Below are 20,132 nucleotides of genomic sequence, written 5' to 3'. Positions count from 1 at the left end.
TAACCAAACCGCTACAAAAACAAAGTTTGGATCTCTAGATATTAATCAGTGACTGTTACATACACTTCGATAGTGAGACACCTTTGATTTCTTAATGATTTTGAATTGGATATGGGACAAACTCTGAAAGCAAAGAACTAATTTGACAATATTCACCGTTAGTTGATGATCCACAATCATTTTTAAGGCTGCAAGTAACAATGATTTAAAAAAAAAACAACATATTTTGTCATTACGCCCATTTATGACTTACTGTATGAAATGTGAAAAAAGGCAAATGCACACATTACCAAAGTGAAGTATTACATCTGCCTTTGTACAGGCAGAATGTACAGTGTGTTATGGAACAGCCAAAAGCTATAAAAAAAAAGCTATAATCAGTACATTTTCTAAATTATTTATTTTCATTTTCCTAGAGGAAAATAATTTAGCTTTTGTCAAAATTTGAAGTCATTGGACTTACTTAGTAAGTAATTCAGACAAATTATAAAATATAACTTCAGTTCGTTATTTTTTGCTGTGAACTGATCTCTTGTAAGAAAAAGAAAACCCAGTTCCTTCCCAGTGCAATTTAAGGAAAGACAGATCGACAAATTATTTTACTTTGATCCTGAATTGTAGCAGAAGAGCTGCAACACTTTTACTGACATGCAAAATTGAAGAATGACAATAAAAAGGCAACTTTAAGAATTTAGTTTATTTATTAAACACTACAGTGATATAAATACTAGTGGTTACAACTGATCATCAGTACCTTGCATGATGATAGCAAAAAGGCAATCGTTGCATCGTTGATGAAATGTCTAAAAATCTACAAATCTAGAATTCCCATTAGAAAATGACATCCAATTAGAGGCATATGTACATATGTATATACATTGCTTAAGAAAAAAATCCAGATCTTCTGTACAAAGCAATGTTTTATTGGCAACTGTTACATGATTATGTCTGATAATTACTAATAACAGCCCTACTTTACACAAGAGCTACTGCCCTGTTTTGTTTATTTTTTTTATAAAATAGGCATTAGGTGTTTGATAGAAACTTTGAACAAAATGTCAGAGTGGTAAAAATCTAAATAGTGTTCATTTATCATTCTAAGAAATTAATTAAAATCGTTAGACTACAAAGTACAGAACCATACATGTAACCATCTCGTCAAAAACTAGATTAGTGGTGCTTAGAAGAAAAACATTCCTTTGCCTACTTGTGCCATTTGGGGTCAGAGTGTGTGTGTTTTGCTTCCACTGCTGCTAAAAGTCACACCTGTTTTTTTCAAGCCCTGCCCTGTTTACCTCGACCTGTCAATCAGCCACACTCAGACTGTGGAGCATCTTTGTTTTCTTTGCTTCTGCAGTGAAGTGAGTCCTCTGGTGGTTTAGGATTGATCTGTGCATGGCACACATAGCAAACAACAACTTCAAAGAATGAAAAACAAAACTGCTGTCCCATCTGACTCATCGAGGTCTTCCACCTTATTAAGAGGTTCGTCTTTTGTCGGGGGAAAGGACCAAAGAAAGTTGCATATTGTCTATATACACAGTAAACATTAGTACATCCCTGTGTGTGCTGAGTGGGGGCTTAGTAGGGTATCGTATCTAACATTTGTCTTTTTGAAATGTGTCTTTCCACCCACATTGCAGTTCACTGGCACTCTCAGAGTAAAGGTCCCACACAGGGAGATTGGTCCAGCTACCTCAGGTTATCCAGTTTTAATATGGCTCGGGTTTAATGCAATTTCCCTCTTTTTCTCATCCCCAGTATTATTGCAGCAGTTCAGAGGGGTCAAAGAAAAGAGGCACAGGACCTAGGTGCCACTGTCTGTCACGCTGGAAGAGTCTGGAGACGCTGCTGTTGGGGTTGATGACTGATCTGTGCTCTGGGATGGGGAGCCGCCTTTAGGCCAGTGGAGTCGACTCACTCTCTGATGTAGTTCATCCAGTTCGGCTGGCAGGGGTATCCCCAGCTCCTGGTTGAGGGACAGAGCTTTAAACCAGTCCTCCAGCTTCTGGAAAGGTGGGCTGAGGGAGGAGGAGGGAGGGCAGACAGAGGGGTTTAAGGTTAAAACTAGACTGACAAGGTTGAGAGAGAACATGAGGAAGCAATCTGGCAGCAGAGGCGTGCCCCTGCAGGCAGGTCGAGATGGGATCTGTTTTTGGAAGTTGTTTTTCTTCCCCCACTGCTTCTACAGACTCTTGAGATCAAATAACTGGCTGCTGGATATTATCTCATCCAGGTGAAGGTGGACACCAGGGGCATTTCTAGGATTTGAGGACATTGGGGTCTTAGCCTGAACCTTATTGAATAGAGTTGGAAAAACAGTTATTAAAATGTATTTATGTTGCCAGTGGTAGTACAATTTTGAGGTACTTGTACTTGAGTATTTCCATATTATGCTACTTTATACTTCCACTCCACTACATCTCAGAGGGAAATATTGTACTTTTTACTCCACTACATTTATTTTACAGCTTTAGTTACTTACAGATTTGGATTATTAATACAAAATATTATCAACCTATTTATTTTACATTGAAGTATTGCTACTGTTACTTACGTAAAAGATCCAAGTACTTCATCCACCCTTTGTATGTTATCATTAGTTTATTGGATCATAGTACCTCTCAATCATCTGCTGTCTGTCTGTCTCCTGTGACTTTAACAGGGTTTTTATAAAACTAAAGTTTTTACCGAAAGTAAAATGAATGACTTGTTCATTGCTTCTGTTCGTTTTTGGAGCCACAGCATCATTTTATGCAACACGAGGTTTGTAAAATAAAATAAAACGACACCTACAGTCAGGATGAAGAGATATGCTCTTCATACTATAAATCATACTACATAGGCTGTCTTCACGCCATTCATTTTGACAGGCTGTTATGTTACAGAGACTAGCGCACATTCACACACACATTACATTTTTTGTCGAGCTTTTCAGTCTTAATGGTGGTCTCTTTCTGTCTCTCACACTCACACCAAATGTGTGCGTGCCAAGTAGTGTAAAGTAGATTCACAGCTTGAATGACACACAGAGGACCCAAAACACTTTTTTGAGATCCGGGGTTATTCATAAAACATTCTGGGCTTTAGCAACGGATGCCCAGACATCATAACGTCTGGCGCACACATTTGACCATTTGAGTGAGCGATAAATACTATTTTTCCCCCAATTGAATAATTCCTGATTTTCACTGCACAGCTGTTGCACATCTCTTGATTTCGCCTTGTTCAGGTTATTTAGAAACAGGGCTCTTCTATTCCTTTTCATTACAAATAAAGGTGCAGGTGCTCACCGGTTGTCTGGTGTGATATCACAGCAGACCACAGCCAGTGGAAAGAAAGCTGGTGGACAGTCCTCAGGGAGGAACTTCTCCACAAACTTGCCAACATTCAGGCCAAAGTCCAAAGTCCTGGGGAGGCACTCAGGGTCTGCATTGACTTTTCCGATGATCTGGATCATAAGACAGAGGAGGAGGTAAGCGTCAATCCGTTAAGAAGTAGACACACACATTAGAAATATCACGGTTAATAAATTAAGCACAAGCCATAACATGTTTCAGCCCACAATGTTCTAGAATTCCTAAAGAATACAATTGGATTTTAGATCTGTAGAGACTTGACATGTTGTTTGGCAATCCAATATTTTGACACAGTTGTGTTGTCATGATCTGATAATACAGATGTGAGGAGAAGCCTCTTTGGAAACTATAAGTGGTGTTTTCCTGGAAGCTCACACATCCAGGATTTAAGAAGTGCCTGCCAAAAGGCATTGCAATCATAAACTATGTAGTATACAGTACAGACAGTTACAGTGAGCGACTGCTCTCGCTGCACCCCCTATTATTTATTATGGGGAACTGTGTGGTGTATGGGAATGTGTGTTTATGTGTGAGCTGCTGGACACTCTAATTTCTCAACAGGGATGAATAAAGTTTCTTTCTTTCTTTCTTTCTTTCTTTCCATCTATCTGTGCTATCAGAAAATCAAAGCAGATAATCTGGGTAAAATCAGCATATTCTTACCTCACAGAGCACAATTCCAAAGGAGAAAATGTCCACCTTCTCATCATAGCGTTTACCTGAAATAACATCAAATAAAAGGACAAAGTAATTGTACACATTGACCCACAAAATGAATTATCATCTGTAAATCAAGGTGGTACTTCATTTATTTGTCAGCAGCTTACCATTTAGCATCTCTGGAGCCATCCAGTAAGGGTTTCCCACAACAGTGTAGCGCTTCTTTCGGTCAATGCGTCTGAACACTCTCTTCTTAGTGGTTGGCTTATCAGGTAGAGGCTTCACTTTGTCCTCAACTATGAGTCGGGACAGTCCAAAGTCAGCCACGACCACAGTGTTGTCCTGTTGAAGGATGACACTCAATGGTTCACTTTGAACTTGGTGTACAGTAAAGAGCCACATTACTTAAAAAATGTATATGTTTCAGGTATAACTAAGCAAAAGTGGATCTGACAACAAAATGTAAACAGAAAGGATTTTTTGTTTGTGGAAGAAGAAGAAATTCTCTCTAATATCAAGGAATCAAATATGGTAAATGCTCTTGGAGGCTCTAGTAGAATCTGCTAAAATAATGCAATATTGTCTTGAGTTCACATTAAACTTTTAAAAAAAGTTTTACAACTATTCTACAACTAGTCTATATAAACAACAAATCACAGGGCTGGGAACTACTTTTAATGCATGCCAACTTTTACTCAGTTCATGAAATGTACAAATCGTTCCCACCCTTTATTGTTATTGTTCAGATTTTATGAAGCGTAATAGCTGGTAAGATGCCATGTAACCCACCAGTTTAACCAGGCAGTTGTGAGAATTGAGGTCTCTGTGGATGATGCTCATTGAGTGAAGGTAGGCCTGAAACAAAGGAGGAAAGAAGGGTAAAATTCACATGTGCTAGAAAATTCACTTTTATATAAATAAATTGTCAGCACAATCCACACATCTTAATCCTCCCCCTGTGCCATAGAGCACATTTGGGCAGCTAAAAATAGCAGCCAAAGATTTCCCTAATAGTAATGTATTTGCAAGAAGCCAACTCACCATGCCAGAAGCGATGCTCTTTGCATAGCTCACCCTTTGCTCCCATGGAAACTGATCCTGTTAGTCCCGAGTAAAGACAAAAAAGACGAGAGAAAAATTAATAGAAGCTCCCTCAGAGGCCATAATGCATAACAGAGTTTATAAATACAAAATTATTTTTCACCGAGATAGAGACAAACAGTATTTAACATGAGCAGTAAACAAGATTAACCCTAAAAACTGGCCCTCACCCACATAAAAAAAAACAACAACTCTCCCTCTCCTCATTGGGCCCTGCACTAAACTGAACTGCTTCTCAAAAACAGTCAGCTGTGGGAGGAGGGGAGCAAAGCTCTTCAAAGTTCACCTGGGAACACTTTCTACTAATTTTCTCATTCCACGTCTTGGCCAGTTGACATGCCAGCCAGCCCACTAAAGAGCCGAGAGCTCACTGTCAATGCAAAGTTTACTTCAGGGCAGCCCCCTCCAACACAACTCTGAGCTGCACACAGCTCTTTTTGTGGCCACTGAAGGCTGTTTTGTGCTCCACTGGGAAGGACGTGAGGAAGAGGTTAAGTGAATTAACCAGTTTTACTCACCGTGTCTCTGATGAAATCCTTCAGCGTGCCTCCCTCGATATACTCAGTTATCAGATTTAGCCTCTTGTCCTTGTATAGCACACCAATGAACTTTAAAACGTGGGGATGTTCGAGGCATCGCATTACTTTGACCTGAAGATTAGGCAGAAACAGAGATAGAGTTAAAAAGAAGTCTGCCAATACAATTGCAAGCTGATAATCTCTTATCGGTTCCCAAAAATGTAACCCAAGACAGGGGCAAACCCCTTAAACTAACAAGGTACAAAGAGGTAATTCTGGTAACGTGTGGCGTGATTTCAGTTGTGAGTATAATAAATCCATGCAGCTCCATGCAGAACAAGAAGACTCTGTTTTGTCTGCGAGGAAGCGCGGGCCTCCTGCTGCAGATCACCAACCTCCTTTAGGAAAGTCTTCTGGGTCTCCTCATCACAACGGATCAGCTCCTTCATCACCATCACCTCTCCTGTGGCTTTATGAGTCACCTGTTAGTGGGACAAAAGCAACATTTGTATTACTTGAATCCGAGGAGCCAAATAAAAGTCCTTAATGGTAGAAGTTAAATACAGGCTGGAGAATTGATGCAAGTTGGAGGCTGACCTTGATAGCCTGTCCGAAGAAGCCTTTTCCTAAGATCTCTCCGTGTATGAGGTCACATGGCCGGAAGATACGATGAGAGCAGCTATTGGAGGATCTCAAGGATTCAGAGCGGCCAATGTGTTGTGAAATAAAAGGCATCTCTTTAGGGGAATTTGGCCCAGGTGACTTACATATGCTGTTACTGCGCCTGGAATAGAGAGAATATGGTTGATTAAAAAAGAGATATACTCAAATCTTGTTCATTACAGACCCATGATGTGTAAGCTGTGTGGTTTTTGGCTGCTCCAATATACCTCAAAGACCTCCTTTTTAGTGTGCTGTCATCAACCTCATCGGTTCTCTCCAGGACCGCGTCAGACGGTGAGGACAGACGCATGCGGGAGGTGGCTGGGACTCCCAGCCGGGTTCTTGGTGATCCCAGCCTGAGCCGGTCTAAACGCTGCCTGATTGGGTCGTACTCTATCAGCAGCTGCAGCGTTTGACTGGTGCGGTGAACAAGATCATCCACCTAAACAAACAAACAAGAGTTAGGTTTGAAGGAGTTTTAAATGATTAGTTCCTGGGAAGATATTACACTCTTCGCAAGATTTACACAATTTCTCACTATATGACAAAAACTCAATTTTAACTGTGAATATCTAATCCTATAAATAATGTTTATTCTAATTTACTTATGTTTTTCTTTCATATTTGTTAGTTTATGAGATAGTAGAATCATAAATCCTTTTAAAAGTATGCCATCTTTGAGGTGGAAAAACCTTACTTCTGATCTGCTGGAAATAATGATTTCCCTAAGAGCAAACAGCTGTCTATCAAAAAAACTAATATAGAAAGTTTCTGTTATTTAGCCTACCCTCATTGATATAAATGGGGTGGACAACATTTTAGAAAAACCTGTCAATATGAGGCACTTTAAATATAATTTAACAGCATCCTCCAAAATGATCACACAATTGAATCAACACATCTCAAAAACAATTTCAACAAAAACTGATTATAACCTTCATGAAGGTAGAATTTATCGCAGGGCTGTTATATAAAGTCGCATTAGTTTTAGCTAGGTGTTCCTAATGAACTGGCAACGGATTGTATTTCTACTGCAAAAGCAAAGAGCAGAAGACTTAGATTAGTTCACAGGACTTGACTTTGAATCTAATTAACAGTCAAAACTGATTAAAAGAGCATAACATCATTGCAGCAAATGTAACCTTTAAGGTTGGGATACTAGGTGCAGTCATTTCACATACCGTCCTCTCCCAGCTGAAGAATGTATAAATGATGGAGGAAGGTAAGGAATGACAAAAATGACATTTGCATGCGTTGTATGTATAACAAAGAACATAGCTTTTCAAATTGCACTCAAGTAATGGACGTGCCCTTAGTATCAACACTATTTTGACGAATTGCAGATCCCATATCACTCCATGAGTATCAGAGATGTGTGCGAGGAATAAACCCACCTCCTCCTGCATCAATGTCCCGACAGGAAGGCCATTAATCTCCAGGATCCTGTCCCCAACATGGATGGCATTTCGGACCTCTGGACTAATAAGCATCCCTCTGACTCTGAAACAACACAGTACCAACACCTACATGTCAGTATTAGCACTATAGAGGGAATGTACCGATTTAAAGAGAACTGGGTCACACTAGTTACATCATGTTTATTTATAAATCAATACCCTTTCTTGCAGTGACACACTTACACACAGTGCCCTGCTAGTTAGCAAACATGTAATATGTTATACATTACTCATGCTGCCACAGAAGAAAAGCAAGATAGATATGATGGTGAGCCTCCGTCAGGTCCCACTTACTCTTTAACTTGAACACTTGCTGAGCCGTTGACGTCCCTCAACACTGTGACGGAAAAGCCCCTTTTGCCGTTTGCTGCAGAGGGCATCGAGATGAGCGTCACTGTGTGGGGCAGGGAGTCTAGGACCGAGTCGTGTGAGCGCTTTTCCAACATGGGTGTAAGAACAACCTGTTTGTAGCACTTTCCACTGCACACAAACAGAAAAGGGGATGAATCACTACATGTGTGGACATGTGCTTGTTGTTACTACGTTACTTTTCAATGACGTAAAACTGAAGCGGTCATGGAACTAATAACTAACACTGACTGAACATTAACTTAGGAACCCCATTTTTCTTCAAAGTCTATCTTTGGATAAAAAAAAAAAAAAAAAACCTCACGTTAACTGAAAAGAAATACACATTTAGAATAAGAGTAAGAACAGTGAATATGTCACAATTCATTACAATTAAATGTCATCCATGCCTCCATATAACAATATGGTTCCTGTAACAAGCACAAACTAGAACTCCACTAAAAGGATGTTCACATTCAGTAACACACTGACTTACAACCTATACTTCCACACTATATAATTAGCATACATATTGAGACTAGTGTTTAAAGGACGTTAACCCACATCAAAAACTGCCAGCTGCATGTGTTCCCAACTCCTTTCAAAGCGAAGTCTATAATGCAAAAAGCTTTCAAAAGGATTGTGCAGGTGTCTTACCAGTAGAGTTTGGATCGTTCGACTAAGGCGTAGGTATCCCTGTCCTCAAGCACCACCTTGCAGCTCAGACACACAAAGCACTCTGGGTGATACTTGTGTTCTCCGGCCACCTGGAAACACAAACAAAATGGGCTGATCTTCAAAACGTCTTGAGACTTGAAGCAGCAAGATGTAATTTGCTGATGGGGAGGCTGCTGTCCTGTTCTGCTGCACTTTGCTCGTCAGAGATGAGTGTGCTGTGTTGCGTGTCTTTCTGCCCTCCTCCCGCTGTGATCAATGACCGAGTCGTAACACCTGTTTGACTCTCACGCTGTCTGGAATCTGCTATGATGTCACCTACCTCTACAGGTCTGAGCCACTCGTCTCTGACGATCTCGCTTTCAACTACGTGAAACCAGCTCAAAATCATGTGCTTACTCATTAAAATCGCCCGATTTCCCTTTTTGAAAGTTACGTGTACATGTTTTACATCTCTCTCAGCAACCAGGTACTCTAATTATGCACATACCTCAGCACAGAAAACGTTGATTTCAGGTTAAATTATGAGATCTAAGTGTTAAGCCTACATTTTAAATGTGACTCAGTGGAAAATCTACACATGCACATGGGTGATGTGGAGGAAAAATCAGTTTACCAAAACTGGTTAAAAAGCATAATTACAGGAAGGTTTTCTTCAATAGCGATTGCAATAGCATTGAGTTGGGAATTCTTTTAAAACACAGGATGTGTCCCAATTCCATATGACATATTAATAGTATACAGTATTTTCTTCATGATATACAGTATCTGCAGTTAGTACACAAGACAATAACACACTTAACCATTTCATACTAACAGGAAATTATAGAATATGTCCACCGTTGTCAATTAAACTGTGTCTTTATAATTATTCCGGGTTTCAAAACCATTTATAATTTGTTTGAATCTTTTTCCAGCTGTGAGCAACTCCTCCATTTCCCATATATAATGTCCATCAACAGCACAAACAAATCAAGGGTTGTTGGTGTGAATACACAAATACTCAAAACCTGCTTAATATTAGAATGTAGTATGGATGTGGGACACATCTAAAAAGAATCACTGTTTAGTTGTATGCAATTTAAAAACACTGAAAGTTGAAACCGATATTTCTTTTCTCCGAGCCAGTGAGTCAGTGCATGGAAAGGAGTCACCGCTTCTGCTACAGAGATTAGAGTGATGTCAGCCAAATCATTGTGACATCTCAGTAGTCTGTCTGTAACTCCTTAGCTTTAAGCCAAGAGCAGAACCACAGACACCAACCACAGTCACAAGTTCACAACCTGCCTCGGGCTTCAACAGCAAGACACAGCCATACAAATTTAGCAAAATTAAATCAAAGTGAAGAACAATTAAGTAGGTCTCATTTGGGAGATAAGAAACTGGACGGCAAAAGCAGAGAAATGACATTACATGCTCGACAAAAAGAGTGCCTTAAAATACAACAACCATCTTCAATCAGTACACTAACATAATTACAAAACCAGTACAAAAACAATAGTGTTCTGGACTTGAATGCCTAACAAGCAGCAGCAGCTCTGCATGACCCTCCTCTGCTGATGGCCCACACCGATTCTCTTTCTGGCTGAGAGGCTGCAGTGCCAAATCAGCTCCGCCAAAAACACTTGGCATTCGCTGGCTGATGAAGCAGAATGCCAATACTAAATAGAAGAGTCCATTGTGCGTGTTGCTTGGTGGCAAAAAGAAAAACTTCAGACTGGCTCCATGTTCGACAAGTGACCGTGGTTGTGACCAGCAAGAGCTGCTGCCACCTGAATTTCATGTTTCAACTTTTAAATGCTAAATCAAAGCTGGCTGGTGTTTGGATTCAATTCAACATACGCCAGTTTCCTGGTTCCAGATTTGACTTTTACTGTTTTTTTCTTGGTTACTTTAAATCTACATCGACTTAGTGCATACATGTTAAATTATAAGATATGGTTTCAAGGTGCACTGGCCTCGACATATGATGATTGAATCCAATTTTCTTATTTCCAGTTTCATTAGAAACTTCAGAAATCTATTGCTCGTCAAATAATACTTTTAATTTGTAAAGGGAAGAGTGTGTTTCTTCTATTATAAGTAGCATAGTCTTGCTTTAACAACAGATACTTTCTCTATGAAAACACATCAGTACAGACAATGATGTGAGGGATAGACTGTGGGTAATATCTACAGAGCCACCTCACCACAGAGGACTGAACATGATGGGCTCCAAAACCACCTCATGTTGGAGCATCTTCCCACTCCATCTTCTGTGTACTTGGGGAAGTGAACTGTGGAGAACTTCTGTACAGAGAAGGAAGAGTGTGGTCTAGAGCCCAATCTGCTATGTTCAGCAGCAGCCGCCAATGTAAAGTATCACTCATCTGTAAATGTAATAACCGCCACAAACCGCCCCCCTGCCTTTCAATGCATGTTAGTATTAATCTGAAGCAGTGGGGAGAAACTTCAACACAGAGAGCATTGAGACGCTCCGTTGGCATAAGTACGAGGAAATTGTTGGCAATTGTTGTCACACGATCATGGCAAGGCAGATTTTGAAAGCCTGGCACATGTAGCAACAGACTAATAGTTTTGATGCCTGAAGCCTCACCCAATCACAAACCAACAAAGGCTTACAGGTTGAAATGCTTATTATACACCAGAAGAAAAAAAAAAAACTTAAATAGAAGGAAACTGCAGACAACTCTGGTTATTTTTTAGGTCTTTAACAAAATTACCGCTTAGGGTGTCACAGCAAGTTAACATTAAAAAGAGTACTTCAGCAATTTAGCAAAGCACTTCTATAAAGTTGGGAGATTTGCGAGAGACGGTTGGTCATAATCTAAGATAGTTGAAGACATCAAAGTTATCCTGACTTTAAGTTGCTTGTACAATTTCAAAAACCTTGGTTTCCTACACTTCCCTTCCTATGTTTCATAGGGCCTTTTTGTTACATCCTTGCTGCCTGGTAAATGCCCACGTCTTTCCTACGCCACACCCTCAGCCGACTTACCATGGCAGGTCCAGTCATGAGCAGAGAGCAGCCATGACAGAGCTCTCCAAACTTCTCCCAGTAGTGTATGCGACAGTACAGCTTGCCTTCCTTCTCATAGTACCAGTTAGTCAAGTGGTCACAGCACACAGAACACCTGAGGGAGCAAAAACAGTCTTGGTCACGTTTGGAACTGGAAAGCAATCACCTTCAAGGTGGCTATGACCGAGACTCAAAAGCCTGGCATATTATTTCAAAGACCGGTTCATAATTTCAAAGGTATGTGGTTGATCGGAAAGATCGTTATGGAGCACCAATTCCACTGCCCTCACGTGATAGTACTTTGTGTCTACACTCCGTCTCGTACAGGTTAACGTGATCAACTTGCATGTAAAAGACAGTAGCGCTGCAACAAAAATCATTTTCATTATTAATTAATCTGTAGCTTGTTTTGTCTACAACGAAATAAATCACAGAAAAGCAGAAAATCATCACGTTTAAGAAGCTGTAACCAAAGAATGTGTAGCGTTTTACTTGACTTCAATGATACATTCCCAATCCAAATAAACATAAATTATTTGTTTTTATCAATTTACTAATTGTCAGAAAATGAAGTGATTGGTATGAATAATATTTCAGCACTATAAAACTGAATTAGGTAAGAGCTGAGAGCCACACAAACACTAAGAATAAAAGAGACAAAAAGCGGGAAAAAGGGACTTAGGAAGTTTGTAAGCGTTAAACATTTGAACCATCACCCAAACTAGGTAACCTATCTGTACATCTTTTCAAAACCCATTCCTTATATTACATACTTTACATACCAGTGAATGGTGTGAAATAGTAAAAGAGAGCTTGTGTGTAAATCATAGATCACACACTTTCATCTCCGAGGTTGGACAGGAAAGGAACAATAGCTAGGGGCATGTTCCCGACGGTGACAACGTTCTTTTCTCTGAGTTTAACAAGGTGAAGGGCACAGTAAATACCTCATTCCTGAGATGTGCTGGGTCTTGCATGTATGAGATTATTTGTGCAGTGTTATAGTGTAAGAAAAACAGAAAGCACCAAGTTTTTCTTGCGACCTTTTGGATTAGCCTCTGCACACTACCAATAAGGCTGCCAAACACTTGGCAATTCCCAGCATCTTGATTGGATCCAGTCATTTGAGGGAAAAGCTGTTAAAACAGGCTAAAACAATCTCTATAGTGACAAAGTCCTCAGATCATCTGGTTGTTTATAGTGCAGTGTTTGCTTACTTCACAAACTTCTCATTGGGAATTTTCTTATCTAGGTCAATGTCAATAATAAAAAAGCATTCTGTTAACCTTGTGCTCAAAGTGCAAACTATATAACACTATATTGATCACGTGATGTATATTAATCTGTCTCCCCATATTTTCAGTCACTATCTACTGTCAACTGTCTAATTAAGGTGCAATGCTACAAAATGATGTTCAAAAAGGTAAATATTAAGACTTTTTCATACTTAATTCCATTTTATTACATAATAAAACTGATTGTTCCAAGCTGTCACCCGAGAAGATACTTGGCGTATTACAGGGACAATTTTGGCTGTGACTTCAGGACAAAATGTTCCTCAAGAGTGAGGAATGCTAAAGTTGCCCGCAGACTGGATAGCACCTGAAAGCTATGAACAAGCTGCACTGGTTATGACTACAAAAATAAACTTTCAACTGACAATAACGACTTCCTGAATAACAACTATTTCTAATTCACAGCTATGGTTTTCCCCAAAGAGACAGTGAGAGTTCTGCTGATGCTTTTCTGGAAACCGCTGTCTGAATGCTCACATGCTTATGTCTGTGACAATATTATGATTATCACATGTATGTTTTATGACATTTAAAGTATGCAAGATTAAATGAAATGTCAGAAATATTACTTTTGACTGGGAATGTGGTTTTTATGCATTTTAAATGGTGCAGCGCTGGCAGCAGCTCTCAGCTGAGCCTCATGCATCCCGTTGCTCGCTACACTGCAGGTATAGTTGATCCAGGCTTATTGACTTTGGCAAAGATTCCAGATATTTCAAAGTTTTTTGGCATTAGTTAAGAAGGAACTGTCTTGTAGAGGGAAGACCACATGTCTGTCTATTGTGGAGAGACAAGCAGGGGAGGGGGGGAGTACAAGTTGTCTTTTCACATCATGTGGCATCCACGTTAATGCCCTTATATAAGATACTGTATGGAAACAAACAGTTTTTCTGAGATGAACCCAACAAATACTAAGAATGAACATAAGGTCAGTGTAATAATGATTCATCACACTCTGACATGATAAGGGGAAGCACAGGTGAAAGTTTGCTCAGGTAAAGATTGCATGAGTAATGGTAGCTGTGCTGCTGTGGCCACAGCTGCTCTACAGGCCACTCATCTGATTTGTGTGCGTCTGTGTTTGAACAATGTCAAACAGTCTAGGTGCAGAATTAGGCTACAGAAAATTCTAGTTTCTGTTTATGAAACTATTTAAATAAGACCACAGTGAATAAATAATTTGCGAAATTCTACAAAACAGTACAGCCTAACCAATAATTGGTTAAAAATCCAGTATTGGTCAAGCTACAGCATACACAACAGGATTAGTAGCAGTATGCCTGGTGATACCAAGGCACCCATTTGGTCTAATCAGATAAAAGATACGCACACAAAAGAAGAGAAAGACTTGTGAAAAGTGCAGTATTCAAACTGGTGACATTCCATATCTGCCCAGGTGTGGCAGGAAATACAAAAACCTCCAGCTTGTTCGCCCTACTCTGAACAAAGAGCATTCCTTGACAAAAACCAGCTGATAACCTATAATTATTGCCCATTATGTCCCTGTAATATAACAAGCTGAAGTGGTGTAAGGGTGCTTATAAAAACACCTGACTTCCCTTTAGACAGACTGGTGGTGAACGGAGGGGCGTCCACACTCAGGTGGTTCTTCAATGAACAATGCAATGGTCCTGTCTGCACAAACACTACAAAGTAAACATTACTCATTTCCTTAAATCCACATTCCGGCTGGAGTGTATTCCTTTGTTGAGTATGAAGTGGAAAATAGTAGTTGTGGCCTTGAAGACCTAAAGAGGGAGTGTTTCACTTATAATGGGACCTTATCATTGGTTGTGTGACTGTTGTCCTCAAGCAACCTCTTTCCAAGGAGTGAAGAGTGACAATTGTTTCTCCATTCAAATCACGAGGACAGGGAATTATTAATGTTATTAGGCTCAGGTTGCGTGTCTTAATACACGGCTTTGTTAAATACTTGATTACAGCATTCTACGGTCTGTCAATAGCAAACCACTACTATGCATAACAGACCGTTGCTATGACTATTTTTTTCCTTTGACTATCAGAATAGCTGCAGAATGTTCTGTTAATAAACTTATTGATTAATCAACTTGCCCCTTCTGTACTGCATACAATTTAAAGAAACATGAGTTGTAAGAGAGGTGGCACCAAAACGTGAAGGAAGCAATAAAAGAAAAAGATTAAGTTTCTCAAAATGTAATTGTGGATTCTATGTACATGCATGTTAACACACAAATTTAATATGTGTATTTACAATTTCATATTTTACTGCAGAAAAATGAAATGAGGATAGGACTAAATATTACCCAATCCTGTATTAAAAGTATTAAATACAATACTCTTTTTTCGTGGCCAAGTATGATGATAATATTTGCAGCTCTATACACTTCCAGTGAAGCACAAGATTGGAATGAAATGCCAACTTTCTCTGGGAAAAGTGTCTGAAACAGCGGACTCACATCTCTGAATCGCTGTCTAGGAATGCAGAGCACAGCAAAGTGGAGTGTGCCGTTACCTATAGGCCTCAATAACACTGCCAGGTTTACTGGAACAAGAGTGACGTCAGCTGTGATAAGTGTGTGATTACTACAGGGCGGCGATATCTCAACCTTTGTGATGAAAAAGACAATTTTGAACTAGGTATGCACCGATTTGACTTCTCAGTCACAATACGGATACCTGGGCTTTGGGAATTGGCTGATACCGAGTACCAATCCGGTACCAGTTTTTTTTATTTATTTTTTTATTAAGCTGTATGCCTCACTGTGTGGAAGTGACTTTTATTCTTTTATGTGTAAGGCAACATCGGGCTTGACTAAACATCCCTTTCCTAACTCCAGAGGTGTGCGACCTCTGATATATAGCAACTGTAAGTCGCTTTGGATAAACGAGTCAGCTAAATGACATGTAATGTAAACCTTTTAAATGCAGCAAAACATTCGTCAAAACTTAAACAGGAATTAAAATTCCAATATAAAACAATCCGATTGCATAAAATGAAATCAAAATGTAAACATTTAATCACATTTAAGCCAAACTAGCTCCCTCAACTATGCGGTCTACCAGCACAGTTCTGACGCATGACGCAGTATGCACATGTGTAATCTGCCGTAAATATAGAATTGAATAGATCGGGCCCCATTGTCATCGATACCTGATCCAGGTATTTGAGTCAGTATCGGGCCAATATTAGTTATAATTATCAGATAGATGGATCCCTATTCTGAACCCACACCTCAGAGGGACAAAGTATTGACTGTCAATACTGCAGTTTGTCTTTCCACACACGCACAACAATATTAAATATCTGCAAGTTTTTTTTAAAGTTTGTATAAAAGTACAAAAGGGAGGGAGAGGATCAATGCTCAATAACACAGCTGTGTCAGGAGCTTTGCCTCTGAGATGTGAAATCCCAGGTTATGTAAGGACTATGTGCTGCTGGATACTGGCTCAAAACTTCAAGAGAACCATTTCAGTTTTCTTCAAGTTTCTGTCAGAAACAGACAACACAGTCAGCATTAAATGTATTCTATTCTTGATGCTTTTTGGACATGCCTGCAGTCCTCCACAGCCAGACTCCAGTCATAAAAACCAAAGGATTTTTGGATATACTCTACAGCATGTGGCTTGTGCTGTGCTCCAATAAACTACTTTCATAGATCTAGGCACTGACTTCTTTATCATCTGTTTTATAATGTTAGTATCAAATTAGGCATGGTGACTATTGAACTCTTCATTAAAAATAGCTCTGCGATCCTGCAGTCAATTCAAACCTCGCATGACAGCTTTGGCAAGCTACTGTAAACTGTCACCAGTTTTTTTTTTAATCTGAGCCATTTTATCTCACATGAGAACAAGTGAATGTTACTTTTAACCAAGGGAAAACCCCTATAAGTGATATATCATGTTGGCATGTACAGTATGTTGGGGTCCAGCCACAGGTTCACTGCCCCAAAGGAGGTATCTCACTATGGGGCAGTGACTTGTGAAAACCAGAGAGCTCCAGTGTGGCAATCATTAAGCCTCAGAGAAGGGGCAGAGAGGCTGGGCAAAGTCCTCCAGGATAGTAGGACCTTTTTACCGACCAATCTGTATTCAAGAACCTGGACCGTCCCCATGCAGAGGTTTGTCAGCTGTGACAGTACCAGGAATGAACATCCTACATGGTGCATTTTGTGCATAGAGGCACAAAAACAATGGCGAATTGTTAAAAACAGATCTAGGAGGCCCATGTTGAGGCTACAAGACAGAAGCTTCTGGGATTATCCACAAGGCCATTTGTAAGTACACCCAAACAGAGAAAGCAGTCAGCATGTTCACCAACAGAAGAAAAAAATAAAACAATTGTGTCCCATGTCAATGAAACTGTTCCCCCTCTTCTTTCTATAAAAACAAATAATTCACTTGTCAGACTATTACTGACCAAAGAGCTTATTGCAGTACACAGAGTACCTGCAGGCGTGTTTGAAATAAACTGAACACTTACTGAAAGCAGGCGTTGTGCCAGGTGTCCTGGAGGACTTTCATGTGAAACGAGTCTTGAATTTCTCCTCCACATCCCGCACAGTAACAATGATCTGTACCTGTAAAAAAAAAAACGACAAGGTATTAACTTAACAACTTACATTGTATGCTTACAATTCTGGGACAATAGGTAAAACTGTCCGACTATCTTTGGGAAAGTGAGTAAACAACAGGTATGTTCGACTTAACACTGAAACTGCACAAAGATAAGCTTGTATCAACTCACCGTGTAAAACGATAAGACTACAACATTTTTTCTAAACGGAAACAATGTAACCTCTCCTCAGAATAAAGTTACAACCTGAGATATTCCTCACCTTCTGTTTTCTCCATCTACTTTGTGAGTGTCGTCGATTTTCAAATCGTTTTACAAACGTTTCATACTGAAGCAGGAGAGCTGCGATGCGCCGCTTCTAAGTTTCATTCCTCCCCGTCGTTCACCCAGAACGGACAGAACTCCCAACTCTGAATTCCTCAGGAAAAAAAGCACAAATCCCTTTAATTCTCCACAGAAAGTAGTAAAAAAAAAAAAAGTGACCACACTCCGGACTGGGCTGCTTTCTTGCCGCTGGCAGGATAACTGACGTAATGCAGTCTTCAAATTCCTGTACGGAGAGCGGAAGGGCTCAACTTCAGCACCTGGAAGCAGGAGAGAACTGAGGGATGGCCCCAAATAGGAAAGGAATAACAGTAGCGCCATCTACTGCCAACATGACCGCACTGCACACTTTCTGTCCCAGACTACATTCATTTTCAATAACATACAGAGGAACTCACATTCAAATGACTATATGTAACTTTTTAATGTTTCTGAAGCGCTGTCATTTTTCATACAATGGTCTTAAATGACCTGTAACAGCAAACGAGACTAACAGTGCAAAGTTTTTAGTAAGGCCTCTGCCCGGGTTCGATATTTCCGGCGCAGTCACAGAATGATTTGCGGCAGGTTAGACGGCGCTACAGAAACACATTCTGATGGGTCACAGATGTCTTTGATACACCAATATAAACTGGTTAAACTTTAATTTGTGCTACATTCCTATGCCAGTTGTTGATAGTTTAGTTATAGTATGTGCCAAAAAAGTCAAGCAAGCATATCAGCATGAACTGTTTTCTCAAAAGATGATTTTACTAGGGATAACCAAAACCCTGCTGCACTCTTAACCTGCAATTTTTTACACCTTTTTGAGATGCCCTGTTAGTAAAATATTGTAAAAAAAAAAAAAAAAAAAAAGCCATTTTCTAAGAAAATCTTCTTAATTAATTTAATTCTTGTGTGCAGGTGTTTGCGTGCCTATGAACTGCCATTGACATGTAAGACTTACAGTAAGCATCTTGACTAGACAAATTCAGACATACATTATGGTACAGCTTTTGGACAGCATTCTTTTTTCGCCAAAGAACCAAAGAAAAATTCACCCAAACTCAGAAATTGACATTGAAGAGTTGTGCAAAGGATTTTCACACAGGTGCATTAAAGATTCATAATTATGCAAGTAATTTCTTTTTAAGATTATTTTTTGGGGCATTTTAGGCCTTTATTTGACAGGACAGCTGAAGACATGAAAGGGGAGAGAGAGAGTGGGGAATGACATGCAGCAAAGGGCCACAGGTCAGAGTCGAACACGGCCCGCTGCATCGAGGAGTAAACCTCTATATATGGGGGCCCGCTCTACCAACTGAGCTATCTGGGTGCCCATGCAAATAATTTCTATCAGCTATGAATAGATGTGTTCCTTTTTTCACAGTTAATCTAACTGAGTTTTAGGTCTTTCTATGAGATCTGTGTAAACTGTTTTAAAAAAAGGGTGTGAAACCAATGAAAAAGTGTTAACACATTTGCAAGAGAAGACTTGTGCTGTGCTAAGAAGGCGGTGATTAAAAGCAAGTTGATCTTAACACATTATTTTCAGTTACAGGCAGTTTTTGAGATCTCTGTCATGTGTGGAAACCTAAGACAATATTAAAACATTGTTGTTTGTGTTGTTCAACCTCCAGTAGGCCTATCTCAAAAGCCAAAGTACTTTTGGGGTCTTCCTTAGCACAAGTCTGCACTTCAAAAGAATCAAACTGAACAGAGAATGCATTTAGGTTACTGTTTTTTTTTGTGTTTTTTTGTCTTATCTTAGATTGATTTTCACTATCATAAATTCTATTCGTGCAACAATTTGTGCACACACACATTTGTTGTAGGGTCCCTATACCTCCTTCATTATATACCCAATACCCAGAACCAGTCCTCACTCACTCCTATGTTGTTTGTCAGTTACTTTGGTAATTTGATTAAACACGATTTGCACGACGGTGCACATTCCTTAACTATATTTTGACACAGGGCAAAATAAGTGTTAACACATTTGCAAGATAAGACTTGTGCTGTGCTAAGAAGGCGGTGATTAAAAGCAAGTTGATCCTACTTTCATGAACTGTGTCTTAACATGACCGATATGTTTAGTCAATTATTTTCAGTTACAGGCAGTTTCCTCTTTTGAAATCTCTGTCATGTGTGGAAACCTAAGACAATATTAAAACAT

General features: G+C 39.6%; 1 protein-coding gene across 1 annotated transcript; it reads right to left on the bottom strand.

The window, feature by feature from the left end:
* Positions 1-679: 679 nt before the first annotated feature.
* Positions 680-18,197, bottom strand: limk2 (LIM domain kinase 2). Its single transcript, XM_078250718.1, has 16 exons — positions 17,916-18,197; positions 17,561-17,657; positions 11,780-11,915; positions 8,764-8,873; positions 8,053-8,238; positions 7,696-7,801; positions 6,529-6,743; positions 6,236-6,422; positions 6,034-6,120; positions 5,639-5,770; positions 5,061-5,117; positions 4,809-4,874; positions 4,187-4,361; positions 4,023-4,078; positions 3,294-3,451; positions 680-2,021 (listed from the first exon to the last, which is right to left on the bottom strand). Exons 1-16 carry the CDS (start codon positions 17,929-17,931, stop codon positions 1,808-1,810), a joined length of 1,998 nt encoding a protein of 665 aa, XP_078106844.1. The 5' UTR covers positions 17,932-18,197; the 3' UTR covers positions 680-1,807.
* Between the last annotated feature and the right edge of the window lie 1,935 nt (positions 18,198-20,132).

The sequence above is a fragment of the Sander vitreus genome, chromosome 5, assembly GCF_031162955.1.
Source record: "Sander vitreus isolate 19-12246 chromosome 5, sanVit1, whole genome shotgun sequence".
Lineage (NCBI taxonomy): Eukaryota > Metazoa > Chordata > Actinopteri > Perciformes > Percidae > Sander > Sander vitreus.
This window is presented reverse-complemented; position numbering and strand designations above follow the sequence as displayed.